General features: G+C 38.6%; 1 protein-coding gene across 1 annotated transcript in view; it reads right to left on the reverse strand.

Moving 5' to 3' along the window:
* LOC139474955 (sestrin-1-like) overlaps window positions 1-15,068 on the reverse strand; it is a 55,928-nt gene extending 40,860 nt beyond the window's left edge. Inside the window, exon 1 of the mRNA XM_071258157.1 lies at window positions 14,411-15,068. Coding sequence (XP_071114258.1) covers window positions 14,411-14,704 — 294 coding nt within the window. The 5' untranslated portion in view covers window positions 14,705-15,068. The remainder of the gene's footprint in view (window positions 1-14,410) is intronic.
* Window positions 15,069-16,141: the final 1,073 nt, after the last annotated feature.

The following is a 16,141-nucleotide window of genomic DNA, read 5'->3' on the forward strand; positions in this document are numbered from 1 at the left end:
AAGAAAAGTACCGATATGCAATCCCTGCACCTGATGATGCTGTTCCAAAGAAAAATGATAAAAATAATCCAGAGAAATCACAACATTGATCATCGAAAGTCTTCCACTATATATGAATCTATACGAGGTTTAGCGCTATACAAGATAATCTGCCACAGATCTGAGTATATGCCAATATTTGCCCGATTTGTGGAATCTGCCACACATCTGAATGTAGTCAATGTACGCTAATATCTGCCCTATATGTGGAATCTAACATAGATCTGAGAATCAGCAACGGATCAGATTCCAATCACAGATCTGAGTCCTATATACATACATAGATATATGTCGTCTGAAATCTTATTTATTATACGCTTATGTGTTTAACAATTTCTATATGTTTGTATAGTTACTTGAATTAGGGTACATGAAAAGCAAATATGTTATTTTTTACCATCCAAAATATACTTTGTCACTGTTCATACACATGATGTATATCTACCATGTTCACATGTTTTTCTCCCATTCTGATTGTTTTCGACTGAGTGAGTGAGTGAGTGAGTGAGTGAGTGAGTGAGTGAGTGCGTGCGTGCGTGAGCGAGCGAGTGAGTGAGTGAGTGAGTGGTGTTTAACGCCACTGTTAACAGTACCTCAGTTATATCATGGCATGTCAGCTTAATGTGGGAGGAAAGCCAAAAGTGATGCAGGTCGACGAGTAAGGGTATAATGGTGCTGACAAACCTAGAAACATAATCGGGGCAAACCAGGATTCGAACCAAAGATCACAGGTTTCTGGCGTGCCCAAGGCATGCACAGCAAATAGCGGCGCCTCAGAGGACTATGAAATTGTATAGAGTCCTCAGAAATTGTAAGAAGCTGTTATTTTTGCAATAAGGAATATGTTTTCAAAAAACCTCTTAAAGCAATAATAGCTACACTGCACCAGAGGTAAATAACAATAGCTACTTTGCCAAGTTATGTACGCCATAGCTACAAATTAAGAAACACCTAATTTATTCATGGCCCAGCATTAATTCATGGCCTAATGTTTTTTTCAAAACCTAACATTTATTCAAAGCCCAGCATTTAATCTAGGAAATACGGTATATTCAAGTCCATGTCAGAATTATCAGTAAACATGAACCTTTGCTTGCAGACTGAATCTGATGAAATATTGTCAGCCGAGTAGAACAAGCCGCTGCCTACAGTGTCTCCAAAAGGGGAGAAGTTGTCAGTCACTGAATAGAAACCTACCGTAGTTTGGGGCAGCTTGACACTGGCGTGGCACAGGCATTCCACTGACCCAAACACCAGATGGTTTGAATACAATCATGTGCAAACTGCTTTGTCAACTAACACTTAGTAATAGCTGGGCGAGAAACTTACAGGGGCGCACCTACACTACTCAAATCTTGATAGGGGTATTCTGAGTGTCCAGGTGAAGTCTGACTGTGACTGATTGCTTGGATAGGTTGTCATGCGAGCAGCATTTAATGTTGTCAAGGAACTGAAGCACATTAAGTTTCATTTTAAGTTAAATAAACATAAGTACCCAATTCAATAAACTGGTAGCATTTAAGTGTAAACAGCATAAAAATAGCACACAATACCTACCAAATGTGGAAAAAGCATAATTTTAGTGTTGGGAATGAGTTGAAAGCATTATTTGTTTGAAAATTAGTAGAACATTTATAATAGTAAAGTGTCCTTCGGAAATGCGGCTACAATGGCCACGGCCACTTCATTTTCTCCAGGAAAGTCCCTGGTAGGTTCTACTGTCCCATAATGAGTGATTCAAGTTTTACGATAAACCATTTGGTTTGAGCATAGTTTGTTTGTTGTTTAACATGTTTAATGTCACACTTAGCAATATTCCAGCTATATGACGTCAGTCTGTAAATAATTGAGTCTGGACCAAACAATCCAGTAATTGACATCATGAGCATCGATACACACAATTTGGATACCATGACATGCATCAACCAAGTCAGGGAGCCTGACCATCCGATACCGTTAGTCGCCTCTTACGACAAGCATAGTCGCCTTTTACAGCAAGCATGAGTTGCTGGTGATCTATTCTACCCAGGATCTTCACGGGTTTGACACTGTTTGAGGACAGGAAAGCAAACGTGTGTTAATTCGAAACCAGGTTTGTTTGGTTTTGTTTGGTTATTGTTTAACGCCATACTCCTGCAAAATGACGAGAGCCTGTAAATAATCAAGTATGGATTGGACAATCCAGTGATTGATATTATGAACATTGATCCTTGCACGAATGGGGCATGATGACATGTAATGAAACCAAGTCACCTAGTCAGTCACCCAATCCAAGTCGCCTCTCGTGACCAGTCAGGAACACCTGATTGTTTCATATGAATATAGTTAATCTATCATGTCATGAAGCAATCGGGTGTTCTTTACGATGACAGTTTAACTATAGTCATATGAAACAATCGGGTGTCCTTTAATTACGATGACAGTTTAACTAGAGTCATATGAAACAATCGGGTGTCCTTTACGATGACAGTTTAACTAGAGTCATATGAAACAATTGGGTGTCCTTTACGATGACAGTTTAACTAGAGTCATATGAAACAATCGGGTGTCCTTTACGATGACAGTTTAACTAGAGTCATATGAAACAATCGGGTGTCCTTTACGATGACAGTTAAACTAGAGTCATATGAAACAATCGGGTGTCCTTTACGATGACAGTTAAACTAGAGAGATATGAAACAATCGGGTGTCCTTTACGATGACAGTTAAACTAGAGTGATATGAAACAATCGTGTGACTTTACGATGACAGTTAAACAAGAGTGATATGAAACAATCGGGTGTCCTTTACGATGACAGTTAAACTAGAGTCATATGAAACAATCGGGTGTCCTTTACGATGACAGTTAAACTATAGTCATATGAAACAATCGGGTGTCCTTTACGATGACAGTTAAACTAGAGTGATATGAAACAATCAGGTGTCCTTTACGATGACAGTTAAACTAGAGTGATATGAAACAATCGGGTGTCCTTTACGATGACAGTTAAACTAGAGTCATATGAAACAATCGGGTGTCCTTTACGATGACAGTTAAACTAGAGTCATATGAAACAATCGGGTGTCCTTTACGATGACAGTTTAACTAGAGTCATATGAAACAATCGGGTGTCCTTTACGATGACAGTTTAACTAGAGTCATATGAAACAATTGGGTGTCCTTTACGATGACAGTTAAACTAGAGTGATATGAAACAATTGGGTGTCCTTTACGATGACAGTTGAACTAGAGTGATATGAAACAATTGGGTGTCCTTTACGATGACAGTTTAACTAGAGTCATATGAAACAATCGGGTGTCCTTTACGATGACAGTTTAACTAGAGTCATATGAAACAATCGGGTGTCCTTTACGATGACAGTTAAACTAGAGTCATATGAAACAATCGGGTGTCCTTTACGATGACAGTTAAACTAGAGTGATATGAAACAATCGTGTGACTTTACGATGACAGTTAAACAAGAGTGATATGAAACAATCGGGTGTCCTTTACGATGACAGTTAAACTAGAGTCATATGAAACAATCGGGTGTCCTTTACGATGACAGTTAAACTATAGTCATATGAAACAATCGGGTGTCCTTTACGATGACAGTTAAACTAGAGTGATATGAAACAATCAGGTGTCCTTTACGATGACAGTTAAACTAGAGTGATATGAAACAATCGGGTGTCCTTTACGATGACAGTTAAACTAGAGTCATATGAAACAATCGGGTGTCCTTTACGATGACAGTTAAACTAGAGTCATATGAAACAATCGGGTGTCCTTTACGATGACAGTTAAACTAGAGTCATATGAAACAATCGGGTGTCCTTTACGATGACAGTTAAACTAGAGTCATATGAAACAATCGGGTGTCCTTTACGATGACAGTTTAACTAGAGTCATATGAAACAATCGGGTGTCCTTTACGATGACAGTTAAACTAGAGTGATATGAAACAATCGGGTGTCCTTTACGATGACAGTTTAACTAGAGTCATATGAAACAATCGGGTGTCCTTTACGATGACAGTTAAACTAGAGTCATATGAAACAATCGGGTGTCCTTTACGATGACAGTTTAACTAGAGTCATATGAAACAATCGGGTGTCCTTTACGATGACAGTTAAACTAGAGTCATATGAAACAATCGGGTGTCCTTTACGATGACAGTTAAACTATAGTCATATGAAACAATCGGGTATCCTTTACGATGACAGTTAAACTAGAGTCATATGAAACAATCGGGTGTCCTTTACGATGACAGTTAAACTATAGTCATATGAAACAATCGGGTATCCTTTACGATGACAGTTAAACTAGAGTCATATGAAACAATTGGGTGTCCTTTACGATGACAGTTAAACTATAGTCATATGAAACAATCGGGTGACTTTACGATGACAGTTAAACTAGAGTCATATGAAACAATTGGGTGTCCTTTACGATGACAGTTCAACTAGAGAGATATGAAACAATCGGGTGTCCTTTACGATGACAGTTAAACTAGAGTCATATGAAACAATTGGGTGTCCTTTACGATGACAGTTCAACTAGAGAGATATGAAACAATCGGGTGTCCTTTACAATGACAGTTAAACTAGAGTCATATGAAACAATCGGGTGTCCTTTACGATGACAGTTAAACTATAGTCATATGAAACAATCGGGTATCCTTTACGATGACAGTTAAACTAGAGTCATATGAAACAATTGGGTGTCCTTTACGATGACAGTTCAACTAGAGAGATATGAAACAATCGGGTGTCCTTTACAATGACAGTTAAACTAGAGTGATATGAAACAATCGGGTGACTTTACGATGACAGTTAAACTAGAGTGATATGAAACAATCGGGTGACTTTACAATGACAGTTTAACTAGAGTCATATGAAACAATCGAGTGTTCTTTATCATGTTGATTCTGCACCATAAACATGATAAATGCATCTACTCTGATGAACTGCAACCGCAAACTCATCTGTTATCAGACTTGTTATCATGGTAATACTTTATCAATAACATGATTATGCTCAGCTTCATAAACACCTACAAAATAAAAACAAACATAGATGGCTGTGTTTTAGTTTATGTATAAGTCTGACAATGACAAGCATGGAAATTACCAAGACAAGATAATTCAGGTCAAAGCTTCATAGGTCACATTCAATACTGTTGGTTTGTTTCTTTGTTTGTTGTTTAACGCCGCAGTAATATTCCAGCTATATGACGGTGGTCTGTAAATAATCGAGTCTGGACCAGACAATCCAGCGATTAATATCATGAACATCAATTGGGATCGATGATATGCATCAACCAAGTCAGCAAGCCTGACCACCCGATCCCGTTAGTCGCCTCTTATGACAAGTATAGTCGCCTTTTACGGCAAGCATGGGTTGCTGAAGACCTATTCTACCCCGGAATCTTCAATGGTCTCATTCAATACTGAGCATCTGTTCTCAGTACTTCTATTCTCTATCTCAACACGAGTGAAGGAGTATCTGGGACTAATTAGCATACGACATTGACCCACACTCGGCAACCCTCAAACTTACTGCAATCGGCTCTGATCTCACAGATTCCTAAGAATTAAGAACAAAGGGTAATGGGACCAATAATTGGTAAAGTTCTTGGAAGACAAAATATTACATTGTGTAAGAAAAGGTGAGGTGAAATTGGGTTTAACGTCGCGTCCACGATTATTGCTTTTATATAGTGACGTGCATGCACGTGTCTGTGTGGCTGCTTGTACTAGTCTGGACTGATGCTGATTTATAGTGCTAGCTCATTTAGATACCATGCTGCAGTTTAACATGAATACCCCACTAAGACACAATATACTGACTCCGAGCTGACCAGTCCTTGTTTTAGCCCCTTTATCCTAAGCGCCAGACAGGGTAACAACAAGTACCATCTTTAAACATATTTTGGTATGACGCGGCCGGGGATCGAACCCCAGACCTTCCGCTCTCTGGGCGGATGCTCTACAACTAGACCACGGAAGCAGTCATAAGAAAAGGCACAACTGGAGTTATCCTTATGAGTAAGAGAGTAAGTGTGGTTTAACACTATATGCAGCATTTCAGTGATATCGCAGAGTATCAGCTTGATATGGGAGGAAAGCCCAAAGTGGCCAATGGTGACGCAGGTCTTAGATCCTCCTGCCTATACCTAACTTTGCGAGTTGGATGTGTCAGTTTGGAGTAAATATTTACATATTTGGTCTCCAGAAAACTCTTTAAAACCCCGTGTGGATGCATAAGCGGATCAAGAGGGCAAGGTCCATCTTTAAAAACCGAATGTAGTATGTTGTGGTCAGTAAAATTATCCAAGAACAGATTTCAAAATTTTGGACTTCTCCCTTTACAAAATGCTGGCAACGCCCTTAAGATTCTGGGTTGGAATATAGGTTTCCAGCAACCTATGCATTTTAGACCAAATGAATCGGGTGTTCAGACTCAGTGACTTGGTACATGTATCCAAATTGCGTGGACAGATGCTCATGATGTCAATCACTGGAATGACATATCCTGACTCAGTTATTTACAGTCCGCCATCATATGGCTGGAATATTGCAGAGTATGACATTAATCAACAAATAATTTTGGAAAAAAAGTTTAAAAAATAAGAAATCCCAACTGCTTATTTTCCCGGAAGAATTGGACGATAATTTAATAATTAATTTGCACTCGCCTCACTGTACTGGTTTTGTATAGCAGTTTGTCCCTGAATTATTAATCAAATGTTATCAAGGTAGAGAGGAATAGAGCTTGGCTGTATGGTGTGTTTATGTTGGTGCTCCATTCCTGATCTGTAGTAGCCCTTGAGGGAGTGAGGGAGTTTTTAACAATATTACAGTCATATACTGTGTCAGTTGATATTGGAGGAAAGCCCAAAGTGATGCATCATAGCAATTCCTAGACACTTACCGCTTTGTTGAAACCATAGCATGGTGCAGACAAACCAAGAAACATAATCTGAACAAATCTGGGATTCAAACTCAGAACCATAGGTTTCTGGCACACCTAAGGGACACAACTCTGCACGAGGAATAGCATTGCCTTAAACAACAAGGCCACCCGTGACCCTTTGTTCATCTGTTTTCAAAGCATAGACAAACATATCTGAAGTCAATGTCAAGATCAACTGATCTGAACGAGAGACTACTTCATCAGTTTGTTTGCCTTATAAGAAGAGATGCAGATATTGTAATTATATCATAGTACCTCCACTGAAACTTTAACATGTTTCTGCGTAAACAGGGTAATAACTGACTGATACAAAACATATAAAATCATAGTTTCAGATGCAATATCTTCCAATCATTACCTCATTGCTATTTCTTGTTTAGTTTGCAAGACAAATACACAAGTTAATCTTAAACTTGGCATAAATTCTAGCAAAACAGGAAAAAACAATGCCTAGCAAGACAGCAAATACAATTTAAAAGGTTTATATCAACAAATTTCACATTTTTGTTGACCAAGTTTGTTATCTCCTGTTTGTTCACCTAAAGCGATACAATGTATATCTTTTACTGTACACAAATTGTCATAAGAGTTCGGGGGGGGAAATTGGCCGAAATACTGCATCCCCTAGAGGGGGTGCGGGGGTGCTCATTATTAAGATAGTAAGTTGAAATTTCAAGATACATACTAAGTTGAAATTTCAACATGTTCAAGATAACGATCTTGAAATTTCAAGTTAATATCTTGGAATGTTAACTTATGTATCCTGAAATTTCAACATAGCATCTTGAAATTTCAACATAGCATCTTGAAATTTCAACATAGCATCTTGAAATTTCAACATAGCATCTTGAAATTTCAACATAGCATCTTGAAAATTCAAGTTAGTATCTTGAAATTTCAAGAAAAAAAAGAAATGGTCCTGAAAGACTTCCATAGACTTGTCTGGCCCAGGCCGGATTATTTACAGACCACAGTCATATGGTTGGAACATTGTGCAGGGTTAAATAACAAATAAACAAACACACACACATATTAAAGCTAGCTGTGACATGATTGTTCATGGTAAGGATATGTGGGTTATTTCCCAACAACCAGTTCAAGAATTAGATGTCATAAGATCACTTCAACATGTCCATGTTGCTGGCGTTAGAATGAATTCATTAAGTTGAAATCCTATGTCTATATATTTTTGAGGGTGCCTCGTCTATTAACCATCTTAACCAAGGAGGAAACTTGGTATTGACTCAACTTTAAACATTTCATCTTGTTTACAGGAAACATCAATTTACTACAATATTTTGTATTAACAGGTGTTCAGTGTGTTTATACTTTAGTATCAATATAATGAATTTCATGACAACTATTTCATATATAATTCAACATTGTGTATTTAAAGCTAGTTTTTAATTACTGTATTCGACGTAATAAGCGCTCAAGGCGCTCTCAAAGTTGGAAATAGGGGGCTCTTATTATTATATTATTTTGGTGAAAAAAACAGAGTTGAAAGATAAATTTTGTGGTTTATGCTGACAGCCTGAAGTGTTTATGAACGACAGATATATTTTTTCCAGAATTTAATTGCCCATAATTAAGGGTGCATATAACACATGAGTGCGTATTATACGCGAAAAAATAAGTCTTGTGTACATTGATCAATCAGAAGGGGTGCTAATTGGGATTGCTCACTAGCCAATATATCAGCAAATGTCACACTGTGGGCGCTTATTAGAGAGGGATGCTTATTACGTCAAATACGGTAAATCAGATATGAACATGATTAATCATCAGAACGCACCAACCCGCTGTTACTTCCGACGCCAATCACATTACCACTTGGTGGTATTGCGACCTTGAAATGAACCTTCGCTGTCACAGAATAAACATATCAAAATTGTCATACATTGATTTATAAAAAATCATCGTTTCCAATTATTTGTCTATTTTCAGTGTATGTATTTCTTTTCATTTTCAAGGTGGCATGCCGCATGGTGTAGTTCTTTTCATGATCACTGATAGTGATACATAAAGCTATTTGTTTTATATGAAATAAATATTAAAAAAGTCAGAGAGTTTTATTAAGCTAACAAGAGTTTGCCACTAACGTGGCTATATCCCCAACCCCTGTTGCAGAATTTATGACATAATTAAATCTAAACAAACCCAAAAATATTTAACCAAGGTGGAACTTGTCATGGAAATTGTAACAAAAAGATGAGTTTGGAACCTAAGTCCATCTTGTTGCCATGGAAATGTAAAAAATAAAAATTTCTAAAATTTCTTAATAGCAAAAGGCACCAGTTCAGCATGTACCTGACAGACCTGCAAAGTTTCATGAAAAAATATTGAACGGTTTATGAGTTATGCTCGGGAAACGAAACGTGGCGGACGGACTGACGGACGTCCGTATGGACGGAAGGAGCCCGTTTCTATATCCCCCGCCAACTTCGTTGGGCGGGGGATAATAAGCTATATAAGATAACTAAGTGATGAATCGCTAAGAACAATGAAGAACGAGTTTATTACAAAAATAAAATTGTTCTATCATGGAGTCAGTTCTGGAGATTCAAACATATGCTTGCAATTTAATCATCTTAATGATCATGATGATGTCATTAATTGGATGACGTTATTTTTGAGAGGGGGTTTCGAGTAAGGTGTTCCCCATAGACGTCACTGGGCAATGCAGTGGCAATGCTATGGCTGAACAAATCACATCCAACAGTAGGGTAGATACGACAATCGGTATTGGGAGAAAAGGTACAGATAATCGATGTGATAATTGTGAGAATATCGTGGAAATATCAAACTTAACCCCCCTGTACATAAAATGGACTTGTCCGACATTGCTGAGGTCGGATGGCATTCAAGGAGTCATCAATATTTAAATAGAGGAAAATATTTTTAAAGCTTGAACATAATATTTAGATCCTTAAAGAGGCTAAAAATAATGTTTATGTTTCAGATAAGAAATAAACCCTCAAGGTTTATTCTCCCTGCAGTGTTTTATTATACAAAAAACAACTACCTTGAGTTGTTTGTTTCATAAATAATCATGACAAGACTTATTACAGATTTTTATTACAGATTTATTTTCTCTCAATCTGTTTAAAATTTCCAAAGTAATAATACAGGATACAGTTAAGTGAATTACATGCTTAGCATGGTAGAATACATATATAATTATGATTTATAAGGTTTTACTTAGGGACCATTCCACAATTAAATCATTCATAATACTCATGTGTCCATAATCATGATGATCATGATAATGAAGCAAGTTTGTCCCTTCGTACTTAAACACCACAATACACTTTATGTGTCAGACTAAAATAAGGACACGGTGAATCATAATATCAGATTAGATATACATAAATTGTGAGACATGAGGCATTTTATCTTCTAAAGGCGATTAATATAACAGAACATAATACTCGCATTGCGTGTCTGTGAACATCACGAATCGTTGCTATATATAAACATTTCACGTAAAAAAAATTCACAACATTCATGGAAGGTGACCTAAAAATCAGAGGCATATTTTTACCACATCACTGGTGTGTTCCAAATGCAGGAACATCCTCTGGACACGCTGGAAACTATAACCTTTCAGAAGCTTTTCAAATTATATTTAGTTGCTCGTTTGATAGATGAGTAAATGTGAGATTGAGACTAACAGCATTTCCTAAAAAACAAATTGGTGTCTACATTGTTGCAAGTTGTCGGATTTCACTCTTGCATCACTGGTGAGCTAACAGTTTCATGTGAAATGCAGCATTCAGCAGTACTCCCTCACTAACCCCATGTTAGTGCAACAATGCGGACATTACTTGTCTCTATGAATAAACAATCGCTTCGAAAGATGAAGACTGTCATCATGGCCGAAACAATCCTGGATCTGACAACTTGTGTTTAGAGACATCATTAGGTTCCGCATGAGTGGTTCGAGGATTGCATCAGATTCTAAGACAACACAATCTGGGTCATACCTCAATGTAGCACAAAGCACGCCCAGTGGTCTGTTGCTAGTAGCATTACGAATAAAACGTATTCAGCATATTTAATCTCAACAGAAGGTTATGAACAGAACACCTTACTTTCATTTTTATTTCAACAGTGTTCCCGCTGTCTCTGTGTGTGGTGTGTGTGTGGTGTGTGTGTGTGTGTGTGTTCCCGCTGTCTCTCTGTGTGTGGTGTGTGTGTTCCCCCTGGTCTCTGTGTGTGTGGTGTGTGTGTGTGGTGTGTGTGTGTGTGTGTGTGTTCCCGCTGTCTCTCTGTGTGTGGCGTGTGTGTGTCTGTCTCGTCTCAGCGGTGTGTGTGTCTGTGTGGCTCGTCTCAGTGGTGTGTGTGTGTGTGTGTGTGTGTGTGTGTGTGTGTGTGTGTGTGTGTGTGTGTGTGTGTGTGTGTGTGTGTGTGTGTGTGCCTGTGTGTGTGTGTTCCCGCTGTCTCTGTGTGTGGTGTGTGTGTGTGTGTGTGTGTGTTCCCGCTGTCTCTCTGTGTGTGGCATGTGTGTGTCTGTGTGTGGCTCGTCTCAACGGTGTGTGTGTCTGTGTGTGGCTCGTCTCAGCGGTGTGTGTGTGTAGTGTGTGTCTGTCTGTCTGTGTGTGTGTGTGTGTGTTCGTGTTCATGTATGTGTGTGGGTGTGTGTGTGTCTGTGTCGTGTGTGTGTGTGGCTCATCACTGTGTGGTGTGTGTCTGGCTGTGTGTGTGTGTGGTGTCTGTGTGTGTGGTGTGTGTCCATTTAAGATTTCTATTTGTCATGCTTGTTAGAATTATTAATTTACTTATTAATTATTTGTTGTTTAATGCTATTAGCAACATTCCAGCAACATCCCAGTGTCCTCTAAATAATCAAATCTGGAAAAAAGAAACCAGTGGTTGATATCATGAGCACTGCCCTTATGGAATATTGATACACACGAAACAAAGTCACCAAGCCTCCCAGACTACGCATTCCAATTCACGTCTCACGACAAACAATACAGTCCCCGAGAAGCTGTTTGAAATCACCCACCCACTTTAGAGCGCCTTATGCTAAAATTAATCCCGCAGGCAGGGCTAAGAAATGTGAAAACAATTCAGCAGGCTAAAGGTTAATCTGGGTCCCCATGAGGTAATATTCTGATAAAAAATCAAATTGTTTTGTTTGTTTGGATGTTTGTTTAACACCGCACTCAGCAATATCCCAGCTGTATGATGGTGGCCTATAAATAATCAAGTCTGAACCAGACAATCCAGTGATCAATACTGTGAGCTATGATCCACGTCTTCGGGGTAATTAAGAGGGCACGCTACCAACAAAGTCACTTAGACAGACGATGCCATCCATTTGGTTGCGTCTTATGACCAGTGTAGTTTGCTGGGGTCCTATCCTAACCTAGAATTCTCACAAGGGAAAAATTCAATTGATAACAGGAGCTAATTTTGTTCTGAAAGTCCACTAGCTTGATATATGACAATGTAAGCATGTTGAATGTTATCATTAATCTTTAGATTACATGTATGTTGATTAACATTACAGGAAATTGGCCATGAGTTTTTCGGTTTCAAGTAGTCGATGCATTCATGGATCACAATTTTTTACTTCTCGATACAAATATTGATCACAGTCACACACTAAGTAAAAATATTGATTCTTAGTTTAAATGTTTGCTTTAATAATAGTTACCAACACTAATTTGTAGTGAAAATTATCAGTGAAAATATTTTCATACTTTGTGCCATACTTGACACTGCCAACTGTGAGTGAGTATGGTTTTACGCCGCTTTTAGCAATATTCCAGCAATATCATGGCAGGGGACACCAGAAATGGGCTTCACACACTGTACCCATGTCGGGAATCGAACCCGGGTCTTCGGCGTGGCGAGCGAACGCTTTAACCACTAGGCTACCCGATCGCCCCTTTACCAACTGTAAATCATCAGTGTACAAGGTATTTGGTCATCCTGTTTGTGAAAAAGATGGCAAATGCACCACAGATAAGGGCACATGCAAGTATCGTGATACGTATCGGATCGTGAGCAAGGTATCGTGATAATCACACAGTTGGTGTATGTATCGACCCAGCCCTTGTGTCAAGTGAGTTATTGCTTCAATTCTGGGTTAAACTGGAAAATATTTTCATCCTCCTTGGCCTGCTTGGCCTCATGAGACATTTCCTAGAAGCCCCATCCCTTCTTGCCAGGAAAGTACCTTAACTTCCTTCTTGAATAGAAATATGAAGCTAAAAAAATTGCATCATGTGATTATTTTGTGTATTTCTTTATATGTACACTGCTGTACACTAAAGAATCTCACCTCATTATATATAACTAAAAAAGGTTAAGGACCACATAATTCTTTCTGGAATGGAAAGACATATTCCCTTTAGCAATATGTAAGAATTGGGTGTTTCTTAAATCTCTTTGAGTAGTATAAAGCTGGAATATTGCTGAGTGTGGTGTGAAGTTTGTTTGTTGTTAAACGCCGCATTGCAGCTATATGACAGCAGTTGAAGACAAGACAATCCAGTGATGGACATCATGAGCATTAATTCACACAAGTGGGATACAATGACATGCATCAACCAAGTCAGTGAGCATGACCATGCGATCCCATTATAGTTGCCTCTTACGACAAGCACAGTTAGGCATGAAACAAACCTTTATATCTAGGCTATGAAATCTTTAATTACACAATACTATTCTCTCCCTTTTTAACATTTTTTTCCTGTTGCTGATTTTATTATGGAATGGAGCTGGCTGGGCTTGTTCTTTGAAAAAAGGTTTCATAACTTACAGAAATTCCAGTCATTGTGAATTAATTGTCATATCAGTTATTAAATGAATTCCCCCCACCCTCTTAATTTGGAGCGTTGTGTACATGTAATCATATTTTATCACAAAAGACCTGAATCCAATTCCATCAAACATTGACTTTAATCTTTATGTGAAAATCTTATTGCTACATTTTTCTAATAATAAAAATTATTTTATAACAGGCGAACTGAATTAGACCACGCCCCCTCCTGTCCGTCAAAACCGTAACCCTGAGGTCACTCTCACCTAGAGGTCACAAGTTGACCTGATTCCACACAACCACGGTTATTATATCTGACACTTAACCTATCTCGATCAGCTTGTAAATAGAGAAATATCCCGAAGTATGGGGTGCATGTTGTTTGACATTTACATATCACTCATGTCAGATAACGCGAGGTAGAACTTCGGAATCAGGTCAAGGGACCCGCTCCCTTGGTCGAACGATCTAGAATAGCGCCACCTCATTCACTGGAATAGCTTCCGATATGGCTTTCACTTACAAAGCAAACTTCTGCGCATATGTTTGTCAATTAAACAATGAATAATAAGTGTATAATTTCATATCAATAGAAGAAAATGATTTGGGAATATAATCAGTCCGAGATTGGCCGTTACCTTGACATCGTCGAGAATGTCTGCTAGCGCTTCACGCACATCGTCGAAGGGGCACTGTATGGACAGACACAGAAGTTCGGGGAGATATTCCGTGACTATGGGCTGAAACCCGTTGATGCCCGTTTCGCCATATATCTGTCGAGGACTGCCGTATCCATCCAGCCAAGCATCGAACGTTTTTCGCACAGAGTCTATACCCAGCCGGCGAGCGGCCGAGTCGCGATGACACACGACATGAAAGAATCGGAGGGATTCTACGTCTCGCAAGCTGGTCAGCACAACCTCATCTGCCATCCACCCTCCAATGATCCTGATCTTCTCAGACGAAGTCACTTAGTTTTTCTGTCAGTCTAGACCCGGCCTTGCAACTGTGAGAGCTGTCCTAGCTGGTCTCACAACTTGGTCCTGCTTCGATCAGCTGATCCACAACAGCCGGCATCCAGTGGAAAACGTGACCCAGTCGCACTATCACTTCGTTGTCAGCCGACTGAGAAGTGCTGCAACACTGTTTTTATCAAATCAGTGAGATAAAGAACAGGTTCTCAGCACTACTTCAACATATATTATTTTCTTTTCCGTAACGTTCATGATATTTTAACAAGTTAACTTACACTTCCTTTCGCCAGCGAACACACAAAGTCGGTCACTGCGCACGAACTATGAGTTGACCTCTGACGTAGGGAACACACCTCCAAAACCAGCCAATCAAACGCGAGGGAAATATACCAGCCGCTGCCCTCTCGCACAATGAGGGTTTATGTATATTTTCATTAAAAAAAAGTAATGTCGCGATGATCTTAAACTATGATGACCGTGTAAACAGACTGAGAACACATTAAACCAGCAGATTTACGTTGCTTTACATTAAAACCTCTGGTTTTCTTCAACAGATTTACAAACATCGCCTTTCGCATGCTCATTGCTATAATACACTTAATCCTTTCAATTTGTAACTGTTAATATAATCTTTAAATGTGTTCCTGCACATGAAATGACACTTTATGCGGGGGACTACTGTGGTTTGAGTGATAAAGAAAGTAACGATCGGTAAGTAAAATATAGTAAATAGAACACTGATCTTTTCTTGTGAAGCATATTTCATATCGTAACGTGAAAAAGCTGGCACTTTCACTCTTGGCTTTGCAACTCATATCAGTTTTGTCGTCAGGTCACTCAAAGCAATTACATGTTATTTGACAAGAAAAGTCAAATGTTGTAATTAAATGTATTTTCTTACAGAACGTCATGTTCCTAATTCTAAAAAAAATTGTGCTTTCTCTTTGGGCAGACTGAAAATATAACATTCCGCCATTAAGTGTTATTTCACTCGCGTGGTATGTATTATTTTCAATTTTCGGATAAATATAGGATTTCTTCACAAAATACATTATGCAACTCTACATACATCAAACACATATAATAATGATATCACGCAATATGAGATAGCTACGCGATAAATCGCAAAGAACAATGAAGAAAGAAGCGTGGATTATTTCACAATATAACATTGTTTTATCGTGACGTAATTTCTGGAGATTCGAACATGCGCTCGCAATTTTATGACGTCGTAAATTGGACGACGTAATTTATCAGAGGGAAGTGTCTAGTGAGTTGTTCTCCACAGATGAAGCTAAGTAACGTAGATAAACGCAGTGGCCGAACGATCGTTTCCAAAAGTGGGAGCGATATGACAATCGGTATTAGGAGAAAAGGTACAGATAATCGACGTGA

The sequence above is a fragment of the Haliotis cracherodii genome, unplaced genomic scaffold (assembly GCF_022045235.1).
Source record: "Haliotis cracherodii isolate W230 unplaced genomic scaffold, xgHalCrac1.p SCAF_3, whole genome shotgun sequence".
Lineage (NCBI taxonomy): Eukaryota > Metazoa > Mollusca > Gastropoda > Lepetellida > Haliotidae > Haliotis > Haliotis cracherodii.